The sequence below is a fragment of the Astatotilapia calliptera genome, chromosome 7, assembly GCF_964374335.1.
Source record: "Astatotilapia calliptera chromosome 7, fAstCal68.1, whole genome shotgun sequence".
Lineage (NCBI taxonomy): Eukaryota > Metazoa > Chordata > Actinopteri > Cichliformes > Cichlidae > Astatotilapia > Astatotilapia calliptera.
The window spans coordinates 10244498-10267305 of NC_137428.1; the positions used below are offsets into that span (position 1 = coordinate 10244498).

The 22808-nt window shown below is 40.0% G+C and overlaps 1 protein-coding gene across 1 annotated transcript; it reads right to left on the bottom strand.

Moving 5' to 3' along the window:
• Nucleotides 1-533: 533 nt before the first annotated feature.
• On the bottom strand, nt 534-9280 carry reep5 (receptor accessory protein 5). The gene is made up of 5 exons (XM_026172990.2): nt 8891-9280; nt 8513-8606; nt 4562-4700; nt 1621-1789; nt 534-830 (listed from the first exon to the last, which is right to left on the bottom strand). The coding sequence occupies exons 1-5, from the start codon at nt 9006-9008 to the stop codon at nt 781-783; spliced, it is 570 nt and encodes a 189-aa protein (XP_026028775.1). The 5' UTR covers nt 9009-9280; the 3' UTR covers nt 534-780.
• Between the last annotated feature and the right edge of the window lie 13528 nt (nt 9281-22808).

Consider the following 22808-nt stretch of genomic DNA (forward strand, 5'->3'; position numbering starts at 1 on the left):
AATAAAGCATTTACAGAACCTGTCCTCATTCACCCCCATTTATACAAGCACTTTTTTCCCTCTATGCGTTTCCTACATAAGTGCTCTTTATCAGAGTATAAAGCAACCTAGGGTTACTGTCTTGCCCAAGGATATTTGGCATACAGGCTGGAGCAGACAGGGATCAAACCAACAACCTTCCAATTATTAGGTGACCTGTTCAACCTCCTCACATCCCAGCTGGATTTACACTATATATAAGGCCAGACCGAAAGTGAATAGTTTTAACCTTCTTTTTTTTTTCAAAACATTTCATTAAGGGGATATAAAACACACAATTTGTTCCATTTGAAGTCTCTTACTAGTTAACTTAACATCTTTTCAATGAGCTGATCAAACTGGCACCAAATATTACTTAGGCAGCGATAAAGGAAAAACAAAAGAACAGCGAAGTACATGAGTTGTCAGTAAGACCTGAGTCATATCAACTCCTCAACAGCAAACTGAATAATCTCCATCAAATCTGTTGTACGATCATTAACATTAGGGAATGGTTTTAGTAAAGTAGTTTTTATTTGGTTCAAGAAGCATACCAGGACTACCATACAGTTAAACTGAGAGCCTTCCAGAAAAACCAAACAAAACATGGAGCGGCTTTGACTGCTACAGTTTTACATTTAATATCACAGGCATGAAGCTTACAGATGTGTTCTGAATAGGTGCTGTAAAAACTGACATTTTCAAGGCAAAATTTCTTCAATGAGTCAGCTACAGAGCTGGCACTGTGGACAGACTTCATTCTTAGGAGCTCTTCTTCTCCTCAAATATGAGGTTTGCTGTGGCTTTCTTAGCTGTGGACAAATCACAAACAAATACAAAGATACTGTCAGTGAAACGTAGTACATCAGCACTGCAGATGTTTGACTTTAGAAACCTGCAAAATGGAATCCAAGATCAACTTAATTTTAATTTACAACTACAAAATATAAACATGTCTACTATGAAACTATTTTAAATTATGGCCCACCCCTAGTTTTGGGGATTTGGACCTTGTTGTGCTGTTGTTGTGTACGTTTGGTACAGTGGATGATATGTGAAAATCTCCTGTATTTTTTACTGAAAATGTTTCAATCCTTTTTTTCTGTTTTTGGTTGACTTTATTATTGCCATTTTTTTTAAATAACTGAAATGTATACAAATTCACAAAATTACTCCCAAGCTAGAGAAAGAACTCAAGTTGGAGTATTGTCTGAGGTTTGCTGTTCTTACATTTAGCACACAACATGTTTCACTTCAGGGATGCTTAGTAGCTGCCTATCCAGGCAATGTGGGAAGCAGGACACGTGTTTCTTCCCTCTCGTAAGAGGGAGACCATTATCTGCATTACACTCACATGAATACAAAGTGGTCTCTGCTAGGAGGTTTAAGTCTGTTTAATATCTAAGGAGCTTGAAAAGAAAGGCCAGTAGACTTTTTGAGTTTCTTGAAGACGTTTCACCTCTTATCCGAGCTTAGCTAGCTGAATGTGAGCAGCTACAGTTAAATCTCTTGAAGGCAATTTTTCATTGCATCTTAAATAGGATCTGATATATCATTTAGGCTCTTTTAGCAAACACTACACAATTATGATGATTTAGTCACCCTCATCCTTGAACTTGTCTGCAGCTTCTGACGCCTTGTCCTTGATGTTATTCACTACATCATCAATCTTGGCCTCGTTCTTGAGGAAGAATGGTCGAATGATGCGGTTATATATCTGCACCGATCCATTAGAAGGAGTTGGAGCCATACACCACACCAAGAAGGCACACTGGGGAAAAAAAACAAAATTTCTCTCAAAAAATTAAAACAGGTATAGAATTTGGCACTAAACAGAATAATAATAATATAACTTTCAGGCATTATGACCACCTGCCTAAATTGCTGGTCCCCCTTTTGCTGCCAAACCGGCCCTGAGTCATTGAGGCATGGACTCCACTAGACCCCTGTAATGATTTTGTTGTATCTGGCAGCATGATATTAGTAACAGAACTTTTAAGTCGTGTAGGTTGGGAGGTGGGGCCTACATGGATCGGGCTCGTTTACACATTACATTCTACAGATGCCCGACAGGATGAGGGGAATTTTGAATCCAGGTCAGCACCTCAAAGTCATTGTTGTGCTCCCAACCATTTCTGCTTTGTTGCAGTGTACATTATCCTGCTGAAAGAGGCCCACCCATCAGGGACTACCGTTTCAATTAAAGGATGCACACGGTCTCGTACAATGCTTAGGTAGGTGATATGTGTCATGGTAACATTTCACATGGATTTCGGGACTCAAGGATTCCCAGCAGGGAATTGCCCAAAGGATCATACCGTCTCTGTCAACTTGACAGAGTGCATACTGGTGCCAGGTGTTCCCCAGGTAAGCAACACACACACACACACACACACACACACACACACACACACACACACACACACACACACACACACACACACACTAGGCCATCCACGTGATGTAAAAGAAAATACGATTTTTCAGGCCAAATCACCTTCTTACATTGCCTAGCGGAAAACATTCAACATGACCCTGACTGGTCTGTGGCTTTGCAGCCCGATGCACAACAAACTGCGATGCACAGTATCCTGACAGCTTTCTATCATAACCAGCATTTTTTCCCTCTCCTATCATGACCAGCATTAATAGCAATTTCAGGTACAGAAACTCATCTGTTGAATTGGACCACATGGGCCAGCCTTTACACGTGCATGAATGAGCCTTGGATGCTCGTGACCAATGTTCCCTCTAAGCTGCGCGCGTGTGCAATTGCGCACTGCTGGCACGGTCGCTGCGCACAGAAAATCTGCGTTGGGCACAAAAAAAAATCTAACCTGAATTGAAATTAAAATTAATACTTTAAGAATTCTTTTTTGCAGTGTTAGTCAATAAGCTACTGGCTGCTCCCGTATGGAATTAGCACGATGCCACCTTATCCCATAGTCCAGCCAATAATGCGATTCACATTCGTATATACGCAGCTAATCAACGTCATTGACAGTCTATGACAGCGTCCTTATGTGCCGACACCGGTGTTTTAGCTAGCAAAGCAGCGTGGCTGATGTGGAGTGAAGCCACTTAATGACAGCGTGTACAACCACTGGAGATGTGAGCAGGACAGACGGAACAATTGACGGAAAAAGTGTGGACTTTATACCAGTTTTTAAATTGTGTTGATAAAACCAGAGTTATAATAAAAATGTATCTGCAATGTTTGGTTTTCTTCCTGAATACTATCGTTGTTTATATTTACTGCGGGAAGAAACGGTAAAAACTGCATTTTATAAGGAAAACACTCAAAAGCATTCTCCGCCTGTGAGCAAAGACAAAACCAGAAAACCCCACCCTTTCTTATTGGTCGAAAAATGTACCATATCTACCAATCAAAAAATGATATGGCAACAAGGCATTTAATTGTTTAGGAAGGGGGGAAGTTTTAGGAGTAGAGCGGTGTTTTGAGATGTGAGAGATTTGCGACGTTTAGCGCAAATCTTGTGTAGTTAGTGTGTAGTGTAGTCGATAGTTTTGTTGTGTGTGTCAGAACAATGAGGCGACTGGTGAATGTTACAGGTGTTACAGCAGTGATACATCTCCTGTTGTCAGGCCTGCAGGTACCAGGCTGTTGTTCTCCTTCATCTCATAGTGGACAGAAATTATTTTTTTGGACTGACACAAATAATTTGTGTGGCATCAGATTTGATGCAGAACAGCTGATTGTTCTGTAAATAGTTTGAAATGTTTGTTTAAAAAAACGCCTTGGCTGCATTTTAAGGTAAACAGCTGCAAAAAAACTTTGTTGTTTGCATAACTCAGTTACTTTTTTGAAGAAGTAACTATATCATTAACTGCCCAACATTGGTCATTATATACTGTATTTTGCTGACAGAGAGTTACAGGACTCTCTCCCAGACCACAGACTCAGACTCATAATACAAGTCAGAGCTTTATAAAAATAATATTAAAAAAAAAAAAAGAAAGTTGTGTTTTCAAAAAATACTACACAGGTCACGAACAAGATTTATTTAAATTTTCATTGTAAGTGGGCTAAAGCAGTTAATTAAAAGTAGTCTAGCATAAATGTAAATGCTGTAATTTGATTATTTTAATAAACCATGTAACTTGGATGGATTTGATGCTGGCGTGACCACAGTGCACACGTCTGCTGTTGCTCACAGTGGTCCAAGGGACCGCTCAGGGAGTTTGTGTGTTCGCTCAGACACATGAAAAATTAGAGGGAACATTGCTCATGACCCTGTTGCTGGTTCACTACTGTTCTGTCCTTGAACCATTTCTGATTGACACTGACAACTGCAGACTGGGAACATCCTACAAGAGCTGCAGTTTTGTAGATACACAGACATCACAATTTGGCCTTTGTCAAACTCGCTCAAATCCTTGTAACAGATCAACTTCAAGGGCAAAATTTTTATTTGCTCCCAAGAGATTCTCCGTGTTATTTACTTCACCTGTCAGTGGTCAAAATGTAATGCCTTATCAATGTAAGTGCCAGGAGGACAGGCACAGAGACCAACTGGATTACCTTTCCAATATAGTAGAATGGGAACCAGGAAAGGAAGATGTCAGCAAAAAACTCTGCCACACTGAAGACTCCATACACCACCCAGTAGGTCAGCCACTTAGTATCATCATCTTTGGTGGCACTTTCAATGGCCTTAATCCTGGGAAGAACAAAGACATGTTTGGTACTTCTTTTACACATACCTGTAAGCACTGTTCTGTAAGGACCATGAATGTGCACATGGATCAAGCTCATATCTCGCTTTCAATATGCAGCATGTATTGATGTATTCAAGCATCAATAATAAATTGAACAGACAATACCACCTTGTGAATGCATAGGATGAATACACAGAAATCGGCCTGTTAATCAATGGGTCATGAATTTTCATTTTCCTCCAGTAGTACCAACACATCCATTATATGTCATTAATACTTAAACTCACTTAGTCTATATGGCCATTTGGTGAAAACGTGCATGTTGAGGTGTTCACAGAATACATCACAACAACATTTATACACACCATTAAGAATTTATCACACAAATGAGGGGTTTATAAATCTTACAGCAGTGGTTTGATTTATTTGTGTGACTACAAGGCACACAGACCATGCCATGCCTTCCAATATTACAGCCATACTCGTCATTTTCATGGGAGACTAATGTTACAATCAGTTTAACTCATATGTGAAAAGGGTCAACTCTGAAACAAGTTGTTTTTTTTTATTCTATTATTGAAAAGCACCAGAACTCTACAGTGATGAAACAGAAGCTACAACATTTTGATCATGCTGTTGATACAGATTTTGTCTAATTTAGACATTTCGTTGCCATTTAAAATTATTAAAATGAAGCACAGCTACCATGCTCCACTTGCAAGGTGTCGCCTGGGATTCACAGTATTCACAGTAGTGGACAGCCTGAACTACAGCCTTTTCCAATTCTCATCCTAGCTAATCAAGCAACCAACCAAACTTTTTTAACTCTGCTGCTCAACCCACAAATGCATTTTCCTTACAAATGTAGTACTATTTAAGGGGGGAATAGACAGGATTTCCAACACCACAAGATTTATTGCAACAAACAGAAACACTGTTACACAACTAAGAAATAATCACGCAAACACCCAGGCAACCATGTTGCAAGTAATGGCTTAACTTTTAAAGAGCTGCTAGCTCTAGAGATTTCAGTTTAGTTTCGAAAGGATGAGTCATTTCAAATAAGATTTACAAAATCAGGATAAAATAACCTGTTATAAACAGAGTTACAGTGAAGATAACATATGTTTGTACAAATAAACCTATGCAGATTATTAGCTCCACTCTGAGCTTATTGTTTAACATTATTACTCTTTTCTTCTCTTGTACCAAATAATGTAACACCCATACTTTTGACTTGAGAAAATACTGATATCTTAAGATTAATAAAATGTATCAAATGTTGAGGACAATTCTGGTTACTTTCTATCAAGCTGTTTCTCAAAAAACTTGAGACAAGGAAAACATTCATAGTGACGGCAGCAGGCCAACATGTGACACTATGCTGACTGCATGTAGTATTAGCCCTGAGATTTTACGAGATAATATCACAATGATAAGAACTGTTTTAAAACTTTTGATGACAAAATTTTTTAAATGCTTTCTTTGTAAGTCACAGGGGAAATCCACTAACTTTATAGATGAAGTTCAGTTTACAATTAATAGATGATAAATCTGTGTAGGTTCTCAGTCATCCAGATCATGGTAATCTTTCAGTTCCCAGAACTGATGAAGCTTCAGAACTGAAGAGTCTTGGATGAGAGCTGATTTATCCTTTACATTTCTTTAAACCTGGGCCACCCATTTCTTTATATTTGCATAGTAGAGGCCAGACTTCCACTATAACGCTCTTATTTCTTTAAGTGCTCCATAGGTCTTTCAAGTGTCCTGAATTGGTATGGAGAAGGTGAGCAAAGGGTTACAACAGAGTGGAAACTGATTGTTCCAGGCTTCTTTTCAGCCATTGTTGTTGGGGATCTATTCAAAATGTCCTAAATACTTTTAACGATTCCTCCAAAGAGAACCGAGTACTGTGTCAATATCACAGCCGGGCACATGCAGTGATTTGGGGGCTGGAAGCTGCTGGCCTTCGCTGAGGGATGGAAATCTGTTTGTCACCTTATGTGTGACAAAAGAATCCCCTGTAATTACACTGATGATAGAGCTATATAAGATTTTCCCCCTTAAAATTACTATAGCGTTTTGTCTGAGATGTGCAGGCTTTCAGCATTTTCCCATAAAGCTGCGTGTTTTATTCCCTACATTCAGGCTCAGGGGTCATATGGTGATGTTGCTTTGACTGCATAATCACAATTTTAAAAATAGATATTAGTTGTCAATAATCTGTTGATTGCTTGGTTTAAAAAAATAGTCTGTGTTTGCATTGTCACTCATTAAGAACTGGTTGTCTCCCAATGACACGCTAATTCTCTCCTACCTGTCAGTACCTGGAGATTTGCACCTAAAACTAACTATATAATAATATAATATTATATAATTTTTTATACTGCAGTATTAGATTGGACACTTTTTTGCAACACATTTATATTTTGTTGCATCTCCTGTGTCCCTTTCACAGTGCCAAATTTTTGAAGCAGAGTATTACAATTAATCATAAAAAGTGATGTATTAAGATTAGCAGCAGATGAATCAAGTAACGCCAAAAAATAAGCAGGTTCTGCTATGACTGTTAATTACTTTGGAAAACCAGCACATACATTGCGAATTTCCCCAATACAATACCAAGCTGTGAATGAACGCCCCTCCACACTGGTTTTCCTAAATGCTGCTGCTTCTTCAGTTAATTGCCTCTTTACAGCGAACGACTGTAGCTAGTCTGAAAAGGAAGACTCAAATCAGCAGTAGGGCTGGGTATCGTCACTGATTTCAATAACTGATTTGGTTCCGATTCACAAGGTCCCCATTCGATTCAATTCAATTTAATTTTGACTCAGACAGTCAGAAATATTATATTCTAATCATTTATCAGAACATATCCATATTTTTATATCTATGTGGGCTATAAAAACAAAGCTGACACTTGTGAGACTTAATCAGAAGTCTAAGCATCACAGCAGATGTACTTGTGATCGTGGAATTTCTTTATTAGGGGAGCTACAATATCTAGAGTCGTAACCAGTGAAGATGTAAAATTATTAGCAAGAAAATCGACCTCTGTGGGAGTAGAGTTCAGGTAGCTGCTCTGCACTATGCTGGCACATGGCATTGAAGAAGAGAAGAGTGGATAATTTAAATCCTTAAACTTCATTACAACACTTTTAGAGAAACACCTACTGTGATGAAATCCACTCCCCACTGCTGTGTAATGACTTATTGTAAATTGAAATGTTGTTAGGAAATGATAAGACAAAACTGGTTCTTTTACATTTTGAGATAAGCCAGTTGAGTATAAATAAATTAAATACCATCAATGAATCATTTGTTTACTAATAGGGACTTAGAAGACAAAGACCTATACAGTTTAATAATCCACAGTTCACTGTTTTACTCTTTGGTGCAGTTGTGGATATTATATTGTTCTCCCTTTGTGATTTTTTTAATGCTTAAATTGTTCTTTTTCTTAAAACTAACATTTTTGTAGGTGCTTATGTATTTTATTGTCATTGTTTGTTTGCGGGAAATGATAATTGAAGACTGGTGGAGGGCAAACGCACTCAAAAATTAAAAACTTTGCACAAAAAAGAAGCTTAAATATTAAGTAAGCCTACAGATCTATATCCTTTTGGAGCTTAAGCGCTACAATACCCTAAATAAATCTCACAGGTGTGGTCATCTCGATTAAAGGAGGTTGTCCTTAGCGCTGACATGAACGCAGGCCTTTTTATAGATTCAGTGACTTGAAAGCACAACGACAGGAGCAAATAACAGGCGATTAAGGCCATTTCCAAGTGTTCTGAGAATAACATATACTTACGATATGTAGGCTGGATACAGAAACCCGATGAGGTTACATAGCAGGGAGGCTCCGTATCCAAAGACCAAGTAAACTGCGATTACACCGATGACAGCTGAAACACATCACATCACACATTTGTCAAGATTTTCTTCCCACGAATACATTAACCGGATCATACCTATATACCTATGTTACAACCAGTAACTACATTATGGAGACTACTTTTATAGTATCGAGCTGGTGATGTAAAATAAACACAATTTCTTTTGTTAGCTTATGGCTAAAGGAAACTGCAGCTAAATGTGAGTCTGTCCATCGGGCTTTTATTTCCTTTATCTATGCGTCCCTCAGTGATGCGGACAGCCTCTGCCTCTCTTTCCACCCGTCAACACTCACCGAGAGCAATGTAGGTCCTGCTTACTCCGACTTTTGCTTCCACCTTTGCCAGGGCATCTGTCAGCAGATTCTTTTCATGGAGAAATTTTTCAAACCTTTCTCTGAGCCCCTGCGCCATGGCTGCACTTCCTGCTTAGCGATGATGAATTACGAAACGATCAGAATCAAACTGCGCCACGCCTGTAACCTGACACGCCACTGTTCTCAGACCCACGGGCGTCAAAGTCAGAAGAAGGGATGTGTGGCACATGCATCAGATCATATCCTTCAAAATAAAAGCAATGGCGCTGTAACGCAAACAACCACTTAGTACAAAAAAACAATAATACAGACAACTGCTAGTAGGTCGATGTTTTGTGTGTGTGTGTGCTGCGCGTTTAAAATAAAAACAACTGGCACTGTTCACATGCTCTGTTAATTATATGCGGTATAATAATTAATCAAGGATAAAATGTGTATTTCCCACTATTGCATTAGATTTTTTTCTGACAATTGTAGGGAGCATGCAAATTTACTTCAACAGTAAGCGGAAGTAAATGTGGTTACATGTACTAACTGCAGTGAACTTGATGCAGCTGGTAGCAACCAAAAAAAGGATGCGGGTTGATTCCACCAGTCTGTAGTCTTACAGGCATTGCAATAGTGTTATATACTCGGTAGAATGCTCAGAAACCTTTAGTTTATGGATTACAGACTTAGATATACGTCAGATATAGGTTAAGTCAGAAACTGCTGTTGCTACTGAAGAACTACTTAAATTAGAGAAATAGTGCCTAAAACGCTAAAGTCAGGGCGCAAATACAATGGTAACTGCAGCCACACCCTTCCCTGCTTTGATGACATTGCAAAATACAAATAGGGACCTATTCCAAGAAGCATGTTCAACAAATTCTGAATTTTAAAAAATAAACTCAGAGTTGATTAAATCTGAGTTTGGCCAGTCTAGAAAGCTGATCAGTGTTATGTCAGTGAGCTCTCCTTGAGGTTGTATGGTCTCCTTGAGGTTAGCGATTGTGTGACTAGAGAAAGACATCCATCATCAACAGAACTCCATTGTCCGATTCACCAAGGCAAGGGATGAATAAAGACTAGTGCATCCATTTTAATCCAATAGACACATGAATATTAAAATCTGCTAATGTGGGCCTTTTGATAACAGCAACTTTTAAAAAGTTATTTAGTATACTTCATAGTAAAATTAATAAATAAAATGTCCAAAATTATACCAAAAGGTTGAAGTCACAGAATGATACTCAAATAAACCATCAGTGCAATTTGAGTTATTGTGTGCTGCTGTTTTTTATATTAAGCAGAATGAGTAACGTCAAGAAAAAGAAATTGAAATCCTGAGGACATATTTATTTAGAAGAGAGTATGGAGACGGTCCCAAATTTTGCCAGCCCTTGCTTTTAGTTTCTGCTTTTATTGTTCCATAATGGCTCCTTTTAAATTGGGTGCCCTCTTACTAGTCTTTTTGATGCTCACCACTTCTTCACCTTTTCTGCTCTTTTGGAAGGCTGGACAGGTAACTGTGGGTGCCCTGTATACATGCGTCGCACTTTTCTCCTCTCCTCCTCACCCTTATCTTCCCTGCTTAGCCTCTATGTCCTTGTCTTGTCTCGTGTGCATTACTTTCCCTGGAACAGCCTCCCACTGTCGTTCTCTAAAACCTAAAAGAGAATTATGGATTTGATCAACTGGTCTCTGAATGCTATTGACACCCTTTTCTCAACGAGAAGTCTGGGCTCGGGAGAGCCTGAGTGCCCTGGAGGGACTTTCCCTGCCGGATACACGATGGACGGGTGGCAGAACTGGAGGATCATGTGCCTGGCGGGACTGTCGATCGAGGACGCTGAAGATATCTATCTATTCGGAACCGTGATGACAGGGTTCATGCTGATCGGAGTTGGCTTAGCCCTGGTTTATCGGAGAAATAAGAGAGCGGAACCGGCTGTTCAAACCCCCCCAAGGCTGCCAGCTGGAATCGAAGCGATGGGACGAGGCGCGACCTCTCACAACGAACGTAATATGGTCAACGCCTTGGAGACGCTTACAGCTGCTGTGAAGGCTCAAAGCAACAACATTGAGCGTATGGGGGGATACATCAGAGAGAGGCCTGCTCAAAATGAGACCCTTGAGCGACAGTTGGAAGACATCGCGGAACGGATCACTGCAGTTGTGAGGTCTCAGAATCAAAAGAATGACAACACCATGGAACAGAAGTTTGATACCATCATGGGGAGGCTCGCGGCTCTCCAACGGCGATTGAGAGACCAGTGTCAGAGTGTTAGGGCAGCCTGAAAATTCTCCTGGGCTGCTCGCATGGAAATTTACAAAATCAACATCAACATTGCGGATCCCCATCACGGCGCCAGCTGCAGGCCCAAGGCTGGAGCCGAACAATCACTCCCTGATAACGACTGTGTTACGGCTATTCTTCCCATCCCATGCAAGGACACCTGGATTGGCTGGAGGACTGTTTACTTAGCCTGATAGGCCGAAGGACACTGTCTCAGCTGAACTATGGACACGCACACACATACACTTACACTGATAAGCACTCACTCATCCCCCCTCCCTTTCCAACGCCTTCGATGCTTGTTGCCCCCTGGGAACACGAGGTGGGTCCGGGCACGCGCTGTCGAAGAGCGGGGCGATGTCTTACGGCGCCCCCGGCTTAAAGACGGCGCCGTTGCAGGATGGCTGCTGTGTTGCCTGGGGTTACTCCTCATCCCCTACCCATCCCTGTGGCTTGTCATGTCTTCCACAATGTTGTGCTGTGGACATTTATGTGCTTTTTTGTGCAGAGGAGTTTTTTTGTTTCCTGTTCTCATGCTGTCCTACCATGGAAGCACAGCATGAGTGGAGGTCTCTTTTTTTCCTCTTGTACCTTCCCGTTGTTGTGTACATTTCAGTGTTTTTTTCTGTAACGCTACCGATCTCTGACTTGTAACCCCATGTGATGTCTGTGTTATGTGTGTAAGGTCGGGGGGGGGGGGGTTTCCCATCTCGCTGCATGGGCAACCTGCTTGTGACAAATAAAGCTTTCATTCATTCTTTTGGTGTCTCATCAACCTGCTGCACTCTTCATCTCCTCTTCTCTCATCTTTCCTGGTTATAATAAGAATGCAATCAGAATTTGCCATTCAAACTCCATCCAAACCTGTGAGTAATTAAATAATGTAAGAAAAATGTTCTGTGTAATATGCACAATACATGATTTTTATTTTTATTTTTTATTTTTGGAAGGACTCCAAAACTTGTCACAACAAAGATGGGAAACAACTCCAACATGCACAAATATTTGATCACACAGCATGCAATTAATTTGCACAAAATGTAATGTCCATTGTAATATCTGCTACTCAGAGATGGTAATGACTCTCAAAGTATGGAACGCCAGGACTGCCATAATGAATTAATTAAATACACCATTAAATAATTAATTAAATGTGGCAATAATTAATTAAAATTGGAATTAATTAATTAAATAAATAGTTATGACACATGTAATAAATTAATTATTGACACATTTAATTAATTATTTATGTATTTCACATTTTAATTAATTATTGACACATTTAATTAATTAATTATTGACACATTTAATTAATTATTTATGTATTTCACATTTTAATTAATTATTGACACATTTCATTAATTATTGACACATTTAATTAATTATTTAATGATATATTTATTTATTTCATTTTGGCAGTCCTGACGCCTGGCTCTCATCATGAAATAATTTTATCTGTCAGCCTCACCCATCAAACTCAGGGGGCGGGGTTAACGCTGATCGAGTCAAAACCATTGCTTTGGCCTGGTGGCCATTGTTTCTAGCACACAACAACCGGCATGTGGAAGCTAACAGAACTGAGCTTTGAAAAACCCTGTTTGTGTGTTACCAAATACCGTTTTAATATTTTTTTAGCCGAGAATGTAGTGGTTTAATCTTCATGTGTCTGGTCGGTTTGTCAAGATACAGCCTCTTTGCAAAAGTGTTTCGATGATTTCGGAGATGTCTGCCCAGTCTCACGGCAAAGCGTGGGATAGACCCGCTCGCCTCGCAAGCAATCCCACCGACAAAGCGCAGGCCCCGGTACACAGCTGTAGTAACCCCCGCTGACTTCTTTTACTGAGGTTATATTTATCGATGTTTTATTTCCTGATGTTCTTATGTGTCCTACGTGTTTCAGTCGCCAATTCTGAATTATAACTAACATTAAAAACATGTTTAAGGAGGAGAGAGAGCAAATAAATCTGTTTAACATCTGATCTTTGGGTTTTTGTTCAGTAATCAGCGTGACCTGTGTATAAACACATAAAAGAGATAACGTTGGTGTTTCCGTCATGTAGTAATTGCTGGCTTTAACTGTACAAAGGTTGTTCGACACTATGAAACACATACAGACTTCATGATGTTCGGCTAATATTTTTATTGTGAATATTAATCATGCTGACCTCGCTCTGTACACCACGCAGCGAGGTCAGCATATCCACGATATCCTCAGCTCCATGAGTTAACACAAAGTTTCCCAGCTGACTATCTAACTGCCAACTATTCCAGAGACGTGAAAATATACAGCATAAAGAAAAGTGTAAGAGACTCAGCAGCAGATTAGAATAACAGTTATACATTTAATAAATCACCAAATGAATCCAAGAAACGAGCAAACCTGTTCCGACAATTTGAATTTGTATTCCCTCAGCTGCAGACTCGCTGCTGTTTAAATGTTTGAAAAGGAAGATTAGATATAAAAAACGTCAAACATAGACTCAGTCTGCCTTCACATTTGATATGAGGCCAGCACGTATAGTGGCCTCAGCAGGCTATTACTGAAATACACGTGCTATATCATAAACTATGATATAAATAGGGAGGTCCTATTAACATGTTTAGTTTTAAAGGACACCTTCCTGCCTTTAGTCTCATTCATGAGCAGTATTCGTTTTCTTCTAACATCCAGAAGTCTGCACGATGTGTTTCATAGTTTGTAACAAGCCTTTGACAGGTAAACATAACATGACCGAAAAAGAAAAAAAAAAGAAAAAAAAAAAGAGAGAGAGTGTTGACATAAGAAGAGGAACTTCTCTCAATTATGGAGACAGACAAATGGTTCATTTATGTTTGATGTGTGTTTATTCCTCCCTAAATATCGTCGGTGAAGTTCGCCATGCACGTCAGATTTTCCTGCGCATTTTTATACCTCTGCCAACAGAGAGAGAAAAAAAATCACATTCTAACAGACAGCTGGTGCTTAGAACACAGTTGAATAACTATTAAAAAACAGATGATATTTAGATGATAGTTCAGTCTAACACATGTGCCAGTGAACCATTAAACGTCTGTGAAACTATGCAGTTATGAAACGTAACTTTAACCTCAGCCAAACCAGCTCAGTTGTAAATAAAACAGCGAAGTAAACGTGACCCGACAGACAGAACCTGAGTGAATGAAGTCCAGCGTTTAACCACTGAGAGCTAAAACTCAGCTGAGGTTTGAAAGCTGTGTGCCGGTGATTGGACATCAGCCGCTGATGAAGCTGTTCGCCTATAAAGTGCTCTGTAAGGAAACGAGCTCCAGCAGCTCTGCGCTCGGGGAAAACACTATATTTACTTATCTTGTGCAGAAAAATGCGCTGACATTGCGTTATATCGAGCACCGGCTGCCCAGTTAAACTGTGACTATCACCAGGTAACTAGGCGTGTTTCTTGAATTAGCAGCAGGTGTTAAACAGCTGACAGATGAGGAGGAGGATGCATGCAGGTAAACTGAGGGTCTGTTGAGCTGATCGCTGGTTTCGTGAGAAAAATGTCAGCTCGTTCTTTATGTTACAGAAGCACAGAGACACAAGACCAGGCGGAAAGAGACGATCGTTCGGTGAAAATGAGAATCTGCGAATGCAACATGTGGAACACGGAGAGTGGAATATGTAAACAAACCGGTTAATGTACCCCCTCGGTGCACTCTGCATGCTAACTGTTAGCAGAGCTAGTGAAATCTCTGAAAACATCTGAGCACTTTTGCAAACATGTTCTATGTTGACAACCTGACCAGACATACGTCGCGACATTCGCGGCTAAAACACTGTTAAAAGTGTAGCTGGTGACAGAAAAACGGGGTATTTTAAAACTACACCACCACCATTGCTGCTTGTGATTTGATCTGCATTCTGGGATAACTGGCTGCCCCAAGTCTACACAAGCAATCGATTTTCTAGGATCGACCTGTTTTGACTTACTTTGCAATCAAATGTTAGAGAAGCTGCATGGGCAGCGTTAACCCCGCCCCCTGAGTTTGATGGGTGAGGCTGACAGATAAAATTATTTCATGACGAGAGCCAGGCGTCAGGACTGCCAAAATGAAATAAATAAATATATCATTAAATAATTAATTAAATGTGTCAATAATTAATTAAAATGTGAAATACATAAATAATTAATTAAATGTGTCAATAATTAATTAATTACATGTGTCAATAATTAATTAAAATGTGAAATACATAAATAATTAATTAAATGTGTCAATAATTAATTAATTACATGTGTCATAACTATTTATTTAATTAATTAATTCCAATTTTAATTAATTATTGCCACATTTAATTAATTATTTAATGGTGTATTTAATTAATTCGTTATGGCAGTCCTGGCGTTCCATATCAAAGTGGTGCCAATGAGAATGGATAAGAGAACTGATAAGGAATTAAATCAATAAGCAATAGTGATAGTGGAATTGGAATTGCTAAGTGCTTATCAATTCTTATCTCATAGTACTATATCACCCCAATAGATACCTCACTTTCAGACTGATGGCTTACTTGTTGTTCCTAGGATAATTAAAAGCGGAATGGGAGACAGATCTTCAGCTTTGGGGCCTCTCTTCTTTGTAGCTGATTGTTTTTCCCCTGCAGAGAGAAATTACAAAGTTGGAGGGAGCTGCATGCATAAAGCTGACACTAAAAAATTAACAAGCTCTGATAGTAAGCTACAAAGTACAGCAAGCTGCCCATACCTGAGGCCCTGGAAACTGCCAAAAAAGACTCATAGCCTTGGCCATCTGCTTGAAGAGGTATACCAGGGAGCTGGAAGGCAGGAGAAACCAGCTGTGCTCCACAGAACCATCTGAGGTATACTACCATTGTCAGGGGAATGAGAACAGCCCCACCAAAGCTGGAGACGAAACACTACTGGAAGAGTATATGGGAGAAGGACGCAACCCATAACAGTAATGCACACTGACCGAAGAAGCTGACTGTACTCCAAGAGTTCAAATGAACTGAAGCATATATTTTGTAAATTCAGTCAAACAGAATAAAGAACAAACAACAAAAATAGTTATCAAGGACTCAGCAGCCAATTTTTATTGAAAAAAAAAGCCCTTCAAAACAAAGTTCCAAACTAGATTTTTACTTAGATTATCAATCAAATACCTCACTAAATTAAAGCCTTCAGTTAATCCAAAATGCTGTAGCAGGAGTACTGACATGGACTAGAAAGAGAAAGCATATTTCCTTATATTGGCTTCCCTTCATTGGCTCTGTGTTAAATCCAGAATTGAATTCAAAATCCTGCTTTCACTCATGTGTTTAGGCACCTCTCTACATTTAACTGTTAGTTGGTAGTTATTATCTCTGGCTCTCTTCCACAGTGTGTCTTTGTCCTGTCTAAATTCCCTCAACCCCAACAGTTGTTGTGATTTGCCATTATATAAATAAAATTGAATTGAATTGAATGGCTTGCTAGAGTACTCCCACTCAAATTCAAATTTAATTAGTAGGCATCTATTGGCTGATCACGTAGGTCAATCACACCCCAGGGATCATTACAAAAGGGCAGCTTGACCAGCTGTGGCTGCGTCTTACTCTCTTTTGTTTCGCACTTTCTGTATGTGAATAGAGTGTTTGTAGTGAAAGGCTGGACAGGTAACTGTGGGTACCCTGTATACATGCGACAATATAGTTTCTAGCGACAACTGCTAGAAACTAGTGATAGCCAAATGAAGTTTTCTGAAGCATTGTATCGAGAAAAAAAGGGTTCATTACTTGAAGCTTTTTAAGAAAATCCTCTTTGGTGACATCTGGTGGCCAAAAATATGAAGTGCACTGCTTCAGTATGATTGGCCACTCTACAGAGCTGGGTGTTCAGCTTCTGTTTAATATCATGTGAGAGTTCAATGAAATATCAGGGTACTTCTGTGTTGCTTTGAACTTCTTTTTGTTTGTGTGGAAAAAATACACATATCAATTTGATTAATAAATAATTTTGACGATTAACATGTTTAATCACGTGCCTTTCTGTGTTTGCGTGTGATTTTGTTTTGTTTTTTTTGTCAATAGATAAAATAAAGAAGGCATTATATAGACAACACAATCTTCTGATAGGTTGGGACCAAGTATTTGTGATCACTACAAACTTTAAATACCAAAATATGGTGTAAAAAAACAAACAAAAAACATAGTAAGCAGGTGTTGCTGGAAAGACTAATCGAGTTAGATGTCTTTATTGACCCTACTGTGACTGTGATTGATGTCTCCTTTCAGGAAGCTTCAGCTCCTCCTGGAAGCAGTGCTTATCTTGTTTCACTTGATAGAACTGAGCACCATGCTGTACTTGCTACACCTCCAGGTGCCCAAATCAAGCCCAATGCAGCTCCAGCAACCCTGCCTCGCTTTAAGCTTTTCTTTCAAGAATCCCATGGACCTAGCAGTGATGCAAAACTTGAAGTTTGTTTACAGTAGGAGACACAGGAGAAGGATAAGCTGTGTGAAGCAGATTGTGATCTCTGGCTGCAGATGCTTGAAATAGAAGCTGAAAAAGCAGATGTGTTAGCTGATGAGTTTATGCACACAAAAGTACAGTCCCGATTAAAAGCTTAAGATCATTTAATAAAGTGGCAAATTTTTTTTTTATATCTTTCATGGTTGGGTCTTAACAAGGTTCCAAGTAGAGCTTCAGCATGCAACAAGAAGAAATGGGAGTGAGACAAAACATTTTATTGAGCTTGCAATTTATTGAAAACAGGCTGTTTTACAGCTGATCAAAAGTTTAGGACCACACCTCCAGTGCCAGGATGATTGCCATGATATATGCACCAGGGACACCAAACAACCTCTGAAGAAGTGGATGGCACAACACAGAAGAGCTAACTTGTCCGGCCAGGACTCCACAGTCTATTTACACCTACAGGCCATTGGACACTCTTTCAATGTTGAGGATGTACACATCCTGGACAGGGAGGAACGCTGGTTTGAGCACGGAGTCAAGGAGGCCATTTATGTGAAAAGGGAAAGACCATCTCTGAATTGAGGAGGCGTTCATCTTTCACCATCTTACAATGCTGTGATTGCAGCCATTCCCTAATTTTCTGTGAACAGTACTCATGGCCATTGATCAGTGGTCATTGATCATTGGCTGTGTCATAGTCTGCGGTGGCAGGCCGTGGGGGTGTGGGGAAGAAGGACCCAAATGCAGAACTCTTGTGATGAAAGCAGTGCGTTTATTTACAGTGCTGTAAATATTACACAATAAATCCCCATGCACTCCCGTGTTGTGTGTTCTGCTCCCGAAGTCAGTGCTTCATGTTCTCCACTTCTGTGTCCGCACACCCCGTGCTCGCTGCCTCCTGGGGGGTGAGGGGATAACATAGGCAGCTGTCAGGACACTCAACTACAGCAGGCATACACTCACTAAACTTGGCTCACTAGGAAAACTCACATGGAGTTTCACACAACGAGTTTCTCCCCCAACGAGGCTGAGCAGCTGCAGGTGCGTGGCATGAACTTCAGGTTTGGCCAGCCACCTGGCAGGGCCACACCCACCAGGCCTGAAGGTGCCTGTCACCCAGCCTGTCAGCCTTACAAACATGGGAACACATGAACAGCAGCACAGTGCAGCAAAAACACATGTAATATAATATGAGTCCACACTGCTCATGGACCCTGGGTCCCTGGAACTGACCTCACAGCCCATTGTTCATTCCATGGGCTGGTTTCAGTCATTATGCAAATATACTGTTTATAAGATTGGGGAAACCTGCAGTCAGCTGAGACAGAATAAGTCACTTGGATGAGTGACAAAACGTTTTTACCACTGAAAATGCTACGTCCAGATGAACAGTATCAACCTTTTGGGATTCACTTACCTGGATGATTCAGCATGCATCAAGACATTTTACCTTTGTAATAAAATGTTATACTGGAGTTTTGATCTCCTGACATTTTACTGTGATTTAGGGTGTGTATGTGTGTGTGTGTGTGTGTTCTTCTTTGCTGGGATTTTTTTGTACCAAAGGAGAATGCACACATGGCACACAGCCCAGATCTTGTGTGGGGGAGAAAAGCCTTCAGTGTTTGGTCTGGATGACTAAGCAAAGTCATCCTTAGTCATCCTGCAGTGTGGCTTGTAGCTGCAAGGGAAGGGTGGAGCAGTGGGTTCAAGGAACAGTATCAGGGGAGGCTTGCTGGCATCCATCACGCTAACCATCAGTGTTAACTGACTTTAACATGCATGATTTAAAAAGAAGTTATATTGAGTATATTGTGATTGACAAGGACAGAGTCATGACGAGAAAAAGTTTCTATGGACTGAGTTAAAAGGAGATCATGCTGAAATAAATATTCAGGAATATGTGAAATGGCAGAGGCCAGAGGTAATGGCGGGACTTGAGACCACTGGCTTAAGCTGTGAAACATGGAAAGTCAGATAGATTTGTAGTGAGGCAGTCAACTTCAATCGGACTGCCGAGGGGCTATTTAATAGCCCCTCAACCTGGACACCATATATGTATATATATATATATATACATATATATTAGGGGTGCAACGATACACAAAATTCACGGTTCGGTTCGGTTCGATACTTTGGTGTCACGGTTCGATATTTTTTCGATACAAAAAAAATGTTCATGCCTTTTTAATTTGTCATTTATTAAAATTATAAATATATATTTTAACTCAAAAGTACAGTTTTTAAATTTAACCCTAACCCTTGTGCGTGTTTTTTATTTTGACAGCGAATGCGCACCTGCGGACCACTTATGTGCAGCCCTGGTTATTTAGCTCGTCATATTGCAGCCACAGAAATTATTTTGTCCATGAAACCATAAAGCTGCACTTTCTTTTTGCCTTATAGTCTGATTTGTCATAACTTCTCAGTTTTGTGGTAAGCTTTTCTTTGGCTGTCACTTCTTCACCCTGACCTGTCTTATTTGGCTCAGCAGAACTAAAATATATATCTGTCTGTGAAGGTCATCGTAGTCAAATATAAATCCTGCTGCTTTTACACACGCACTCACATAAGCTCAGCGATTCTCTGCGCGATCAACCTCTCACATGTTTAAGCTTGCTGCGGGAGATTTCACTTGTCATGTTTGCATAGTAAGCTAACGATTAATAAGACGATGTCAGAGGAATTGGTGCACAAATTATCATCACTCACAGATCAGTGCTGTCGCTCTCTATACACAGTTCGCACGATTGCAAAGTGAAAGCAAAAAAACAAGCGCAAATTCAAACGCGATTTCAATATGTCACATATTGACAGTGGCTCACCGATGCCAATGACATAATTACCCAGCTACATTTCTGAAAGAATGCAGAAGCATTGACATATATTTTTCCTTCCTACAATAGCCCGACGGGCAGGGCAGAGATAGATTTTGGTAGCCCGACTGAAAAGATCGCTAGCCCCAGGACGTCGGGCTAGCAATATTGCAAGCCCTGTATCTGATTGAGGAATCACTCATCTTTGGAAAAAGAGAGTTTATTACAGAGAAATGTCTCTTTCCAAAATAAAAGCTATACTATCCGCTTCTTCTGGGCTATATTCTCAGCAGCATATTAAACATATAAGGAGAATCATGTGCTAACAGCTGTCTAAATGACTCGGCTAAAGTTAGTAGCATGCTTGCTTGCTTTTTTTCTGCTTCCACTTGTCTTTGCACTAGGATGATGTCGGAGTAAATGTGCAGTCATATTCGTTGTGTTCCCACTAGTGCTGTCAGCGTTAATCTCGTTGAAATTACCTTAACGCCACAACACGGCAAATCTCCGTTAACGAGCTACCGCCGATCGCTCCGTGCATGGGGCTAGACGGCCAACACGTTAACGAGCTAACTGCACTAACACACTAGCTCCCACCCATGTAATTGAGCATTGCATGGCACATCCAACATACTGTTTTACTTTAGTCCATGACGCGCTTACCTTCAGGGTCATACGTCACATGAAAACCAAAATAATTCCAAACGCCAGATCTGAATGAGGGTGCGGGAGGTCCATGTTGTAAGGAGAGCTTAACTTCTGTCTCGCTAGCTTGCCCTGCGCTCTTCCTTCTGATGATGCTGTCTGTGTTGAGCGCTCAGTGAATCTGCGTTTGACTACTCCGCCTAGGCTGCACTGTCGAGCCTAGGCGGAGTAGTCGAACGCAGATTCACTGAGCGCTCAACACAGACAGCATCGTCAGAAGGAAAGTTGATAAAATAAATTACAAATTTTGTAAGAATGGTCCCCGATGCAATGATCGGGGACCATTCTTAATTTAGTTGTTCTCATGACAATGACAATAAAGTTTCTGATGATCTGATGTATTGTTCGATACATATGTGTACCGAACCAAAAGCACTGTATCGAACGGTTCAATATCGATACGAATATCGTTGCACCCCTAATATATATATATATATGTATATATATATATATATATATATATATATATATATGAGTAAATATTTCTAAGCATAATGACAATCAACAATATAAACCTGACAGCTTGTGTGGGTCATCAGAAGTGGCCAAGGGCAAAAAGCCTGCTTTTGGTTTATTCGCTCTCTCTGGGCGCCATCTACCGCTCCACCATTGTGCTGGTTTGTTAGGCTATCTTTTGGTTCTTGCATCCTTATTCAACACCTTGCATGTACTTACCCTCGTCCATGCACTACTGATACCTAACACTTTAACAATTTATTGCCTGTTCAATTAAATAAACTGGAAAAAGTGTGTGTGTGGACTCTCCTTTGTTTTTTGCCAACTTGAGCAAACTGGTAACAGTAGGAAACAAACATAGTGACTCCTTTTGTATGCCAATTATTCACACTCACATTCACACCTTTGGACACTTAGAATAACCAATTAACCTAACCCCATTAATTCCATGTCTGTGTAAGGAAGCCAGATTTACCTTTTGGAATGTTTTATAAAGTAAAAAGCAAAGGTTGCATGCTTGTATTGTCTGGTCTCCTTACCCGAAGTGGAAACTGCTCTGACCTGGTTCCTTTCTCATCCTGCATTGAATCATATCTGTTATTAACCTCTGTCTCTCTTCCTCAGCATGTCTTTTATCCTGTCTTCCTTCTCTCACCCCAACCGGTCACAGCAGATGGCCCCGCCCCTTCCTGAGCCTGGTTTCTTCCTGTTAAAAGGGAGTTTTTCCTTCCCACTGTCGCCAAAGTGCTTGCTCATAGGGGGTCATATGATTGTTGGGTTTTTCTCTGTACCTATGAAGCGCCTTGAGGCGACTTTTGTTGTGATTTGACGCTATATAAATAAAATTGAATTGAATTGAATTGAATTTCTCTCCAACTGATCTAAAATCTGTAGCTTATCTTCAGTTTGTTTAGAATGCAGCAACTAAGGTCTATTGTCACCATTCTTGTTGACCTTTGTTGAAATTCAGAATTGAATTTAAAATTCTTTTAATTACAACTAATGTCCTGCTAATATAACTGTTCTGTTATGATCCTATTTCTCTTTAGAGGCATCCATACTTTAGCACCTTCATCAAAAAGGCAATAGTCTTTTTAGTGAAACTCAACACTTTGCTTTGGCTCTGCAAAGTGTAATATAAACATTTAAAAAAAGTAAATAATTGCAGGAATCGTTGAGCAAAAGGGAGGTAGTTATTCACAGTTGGTATT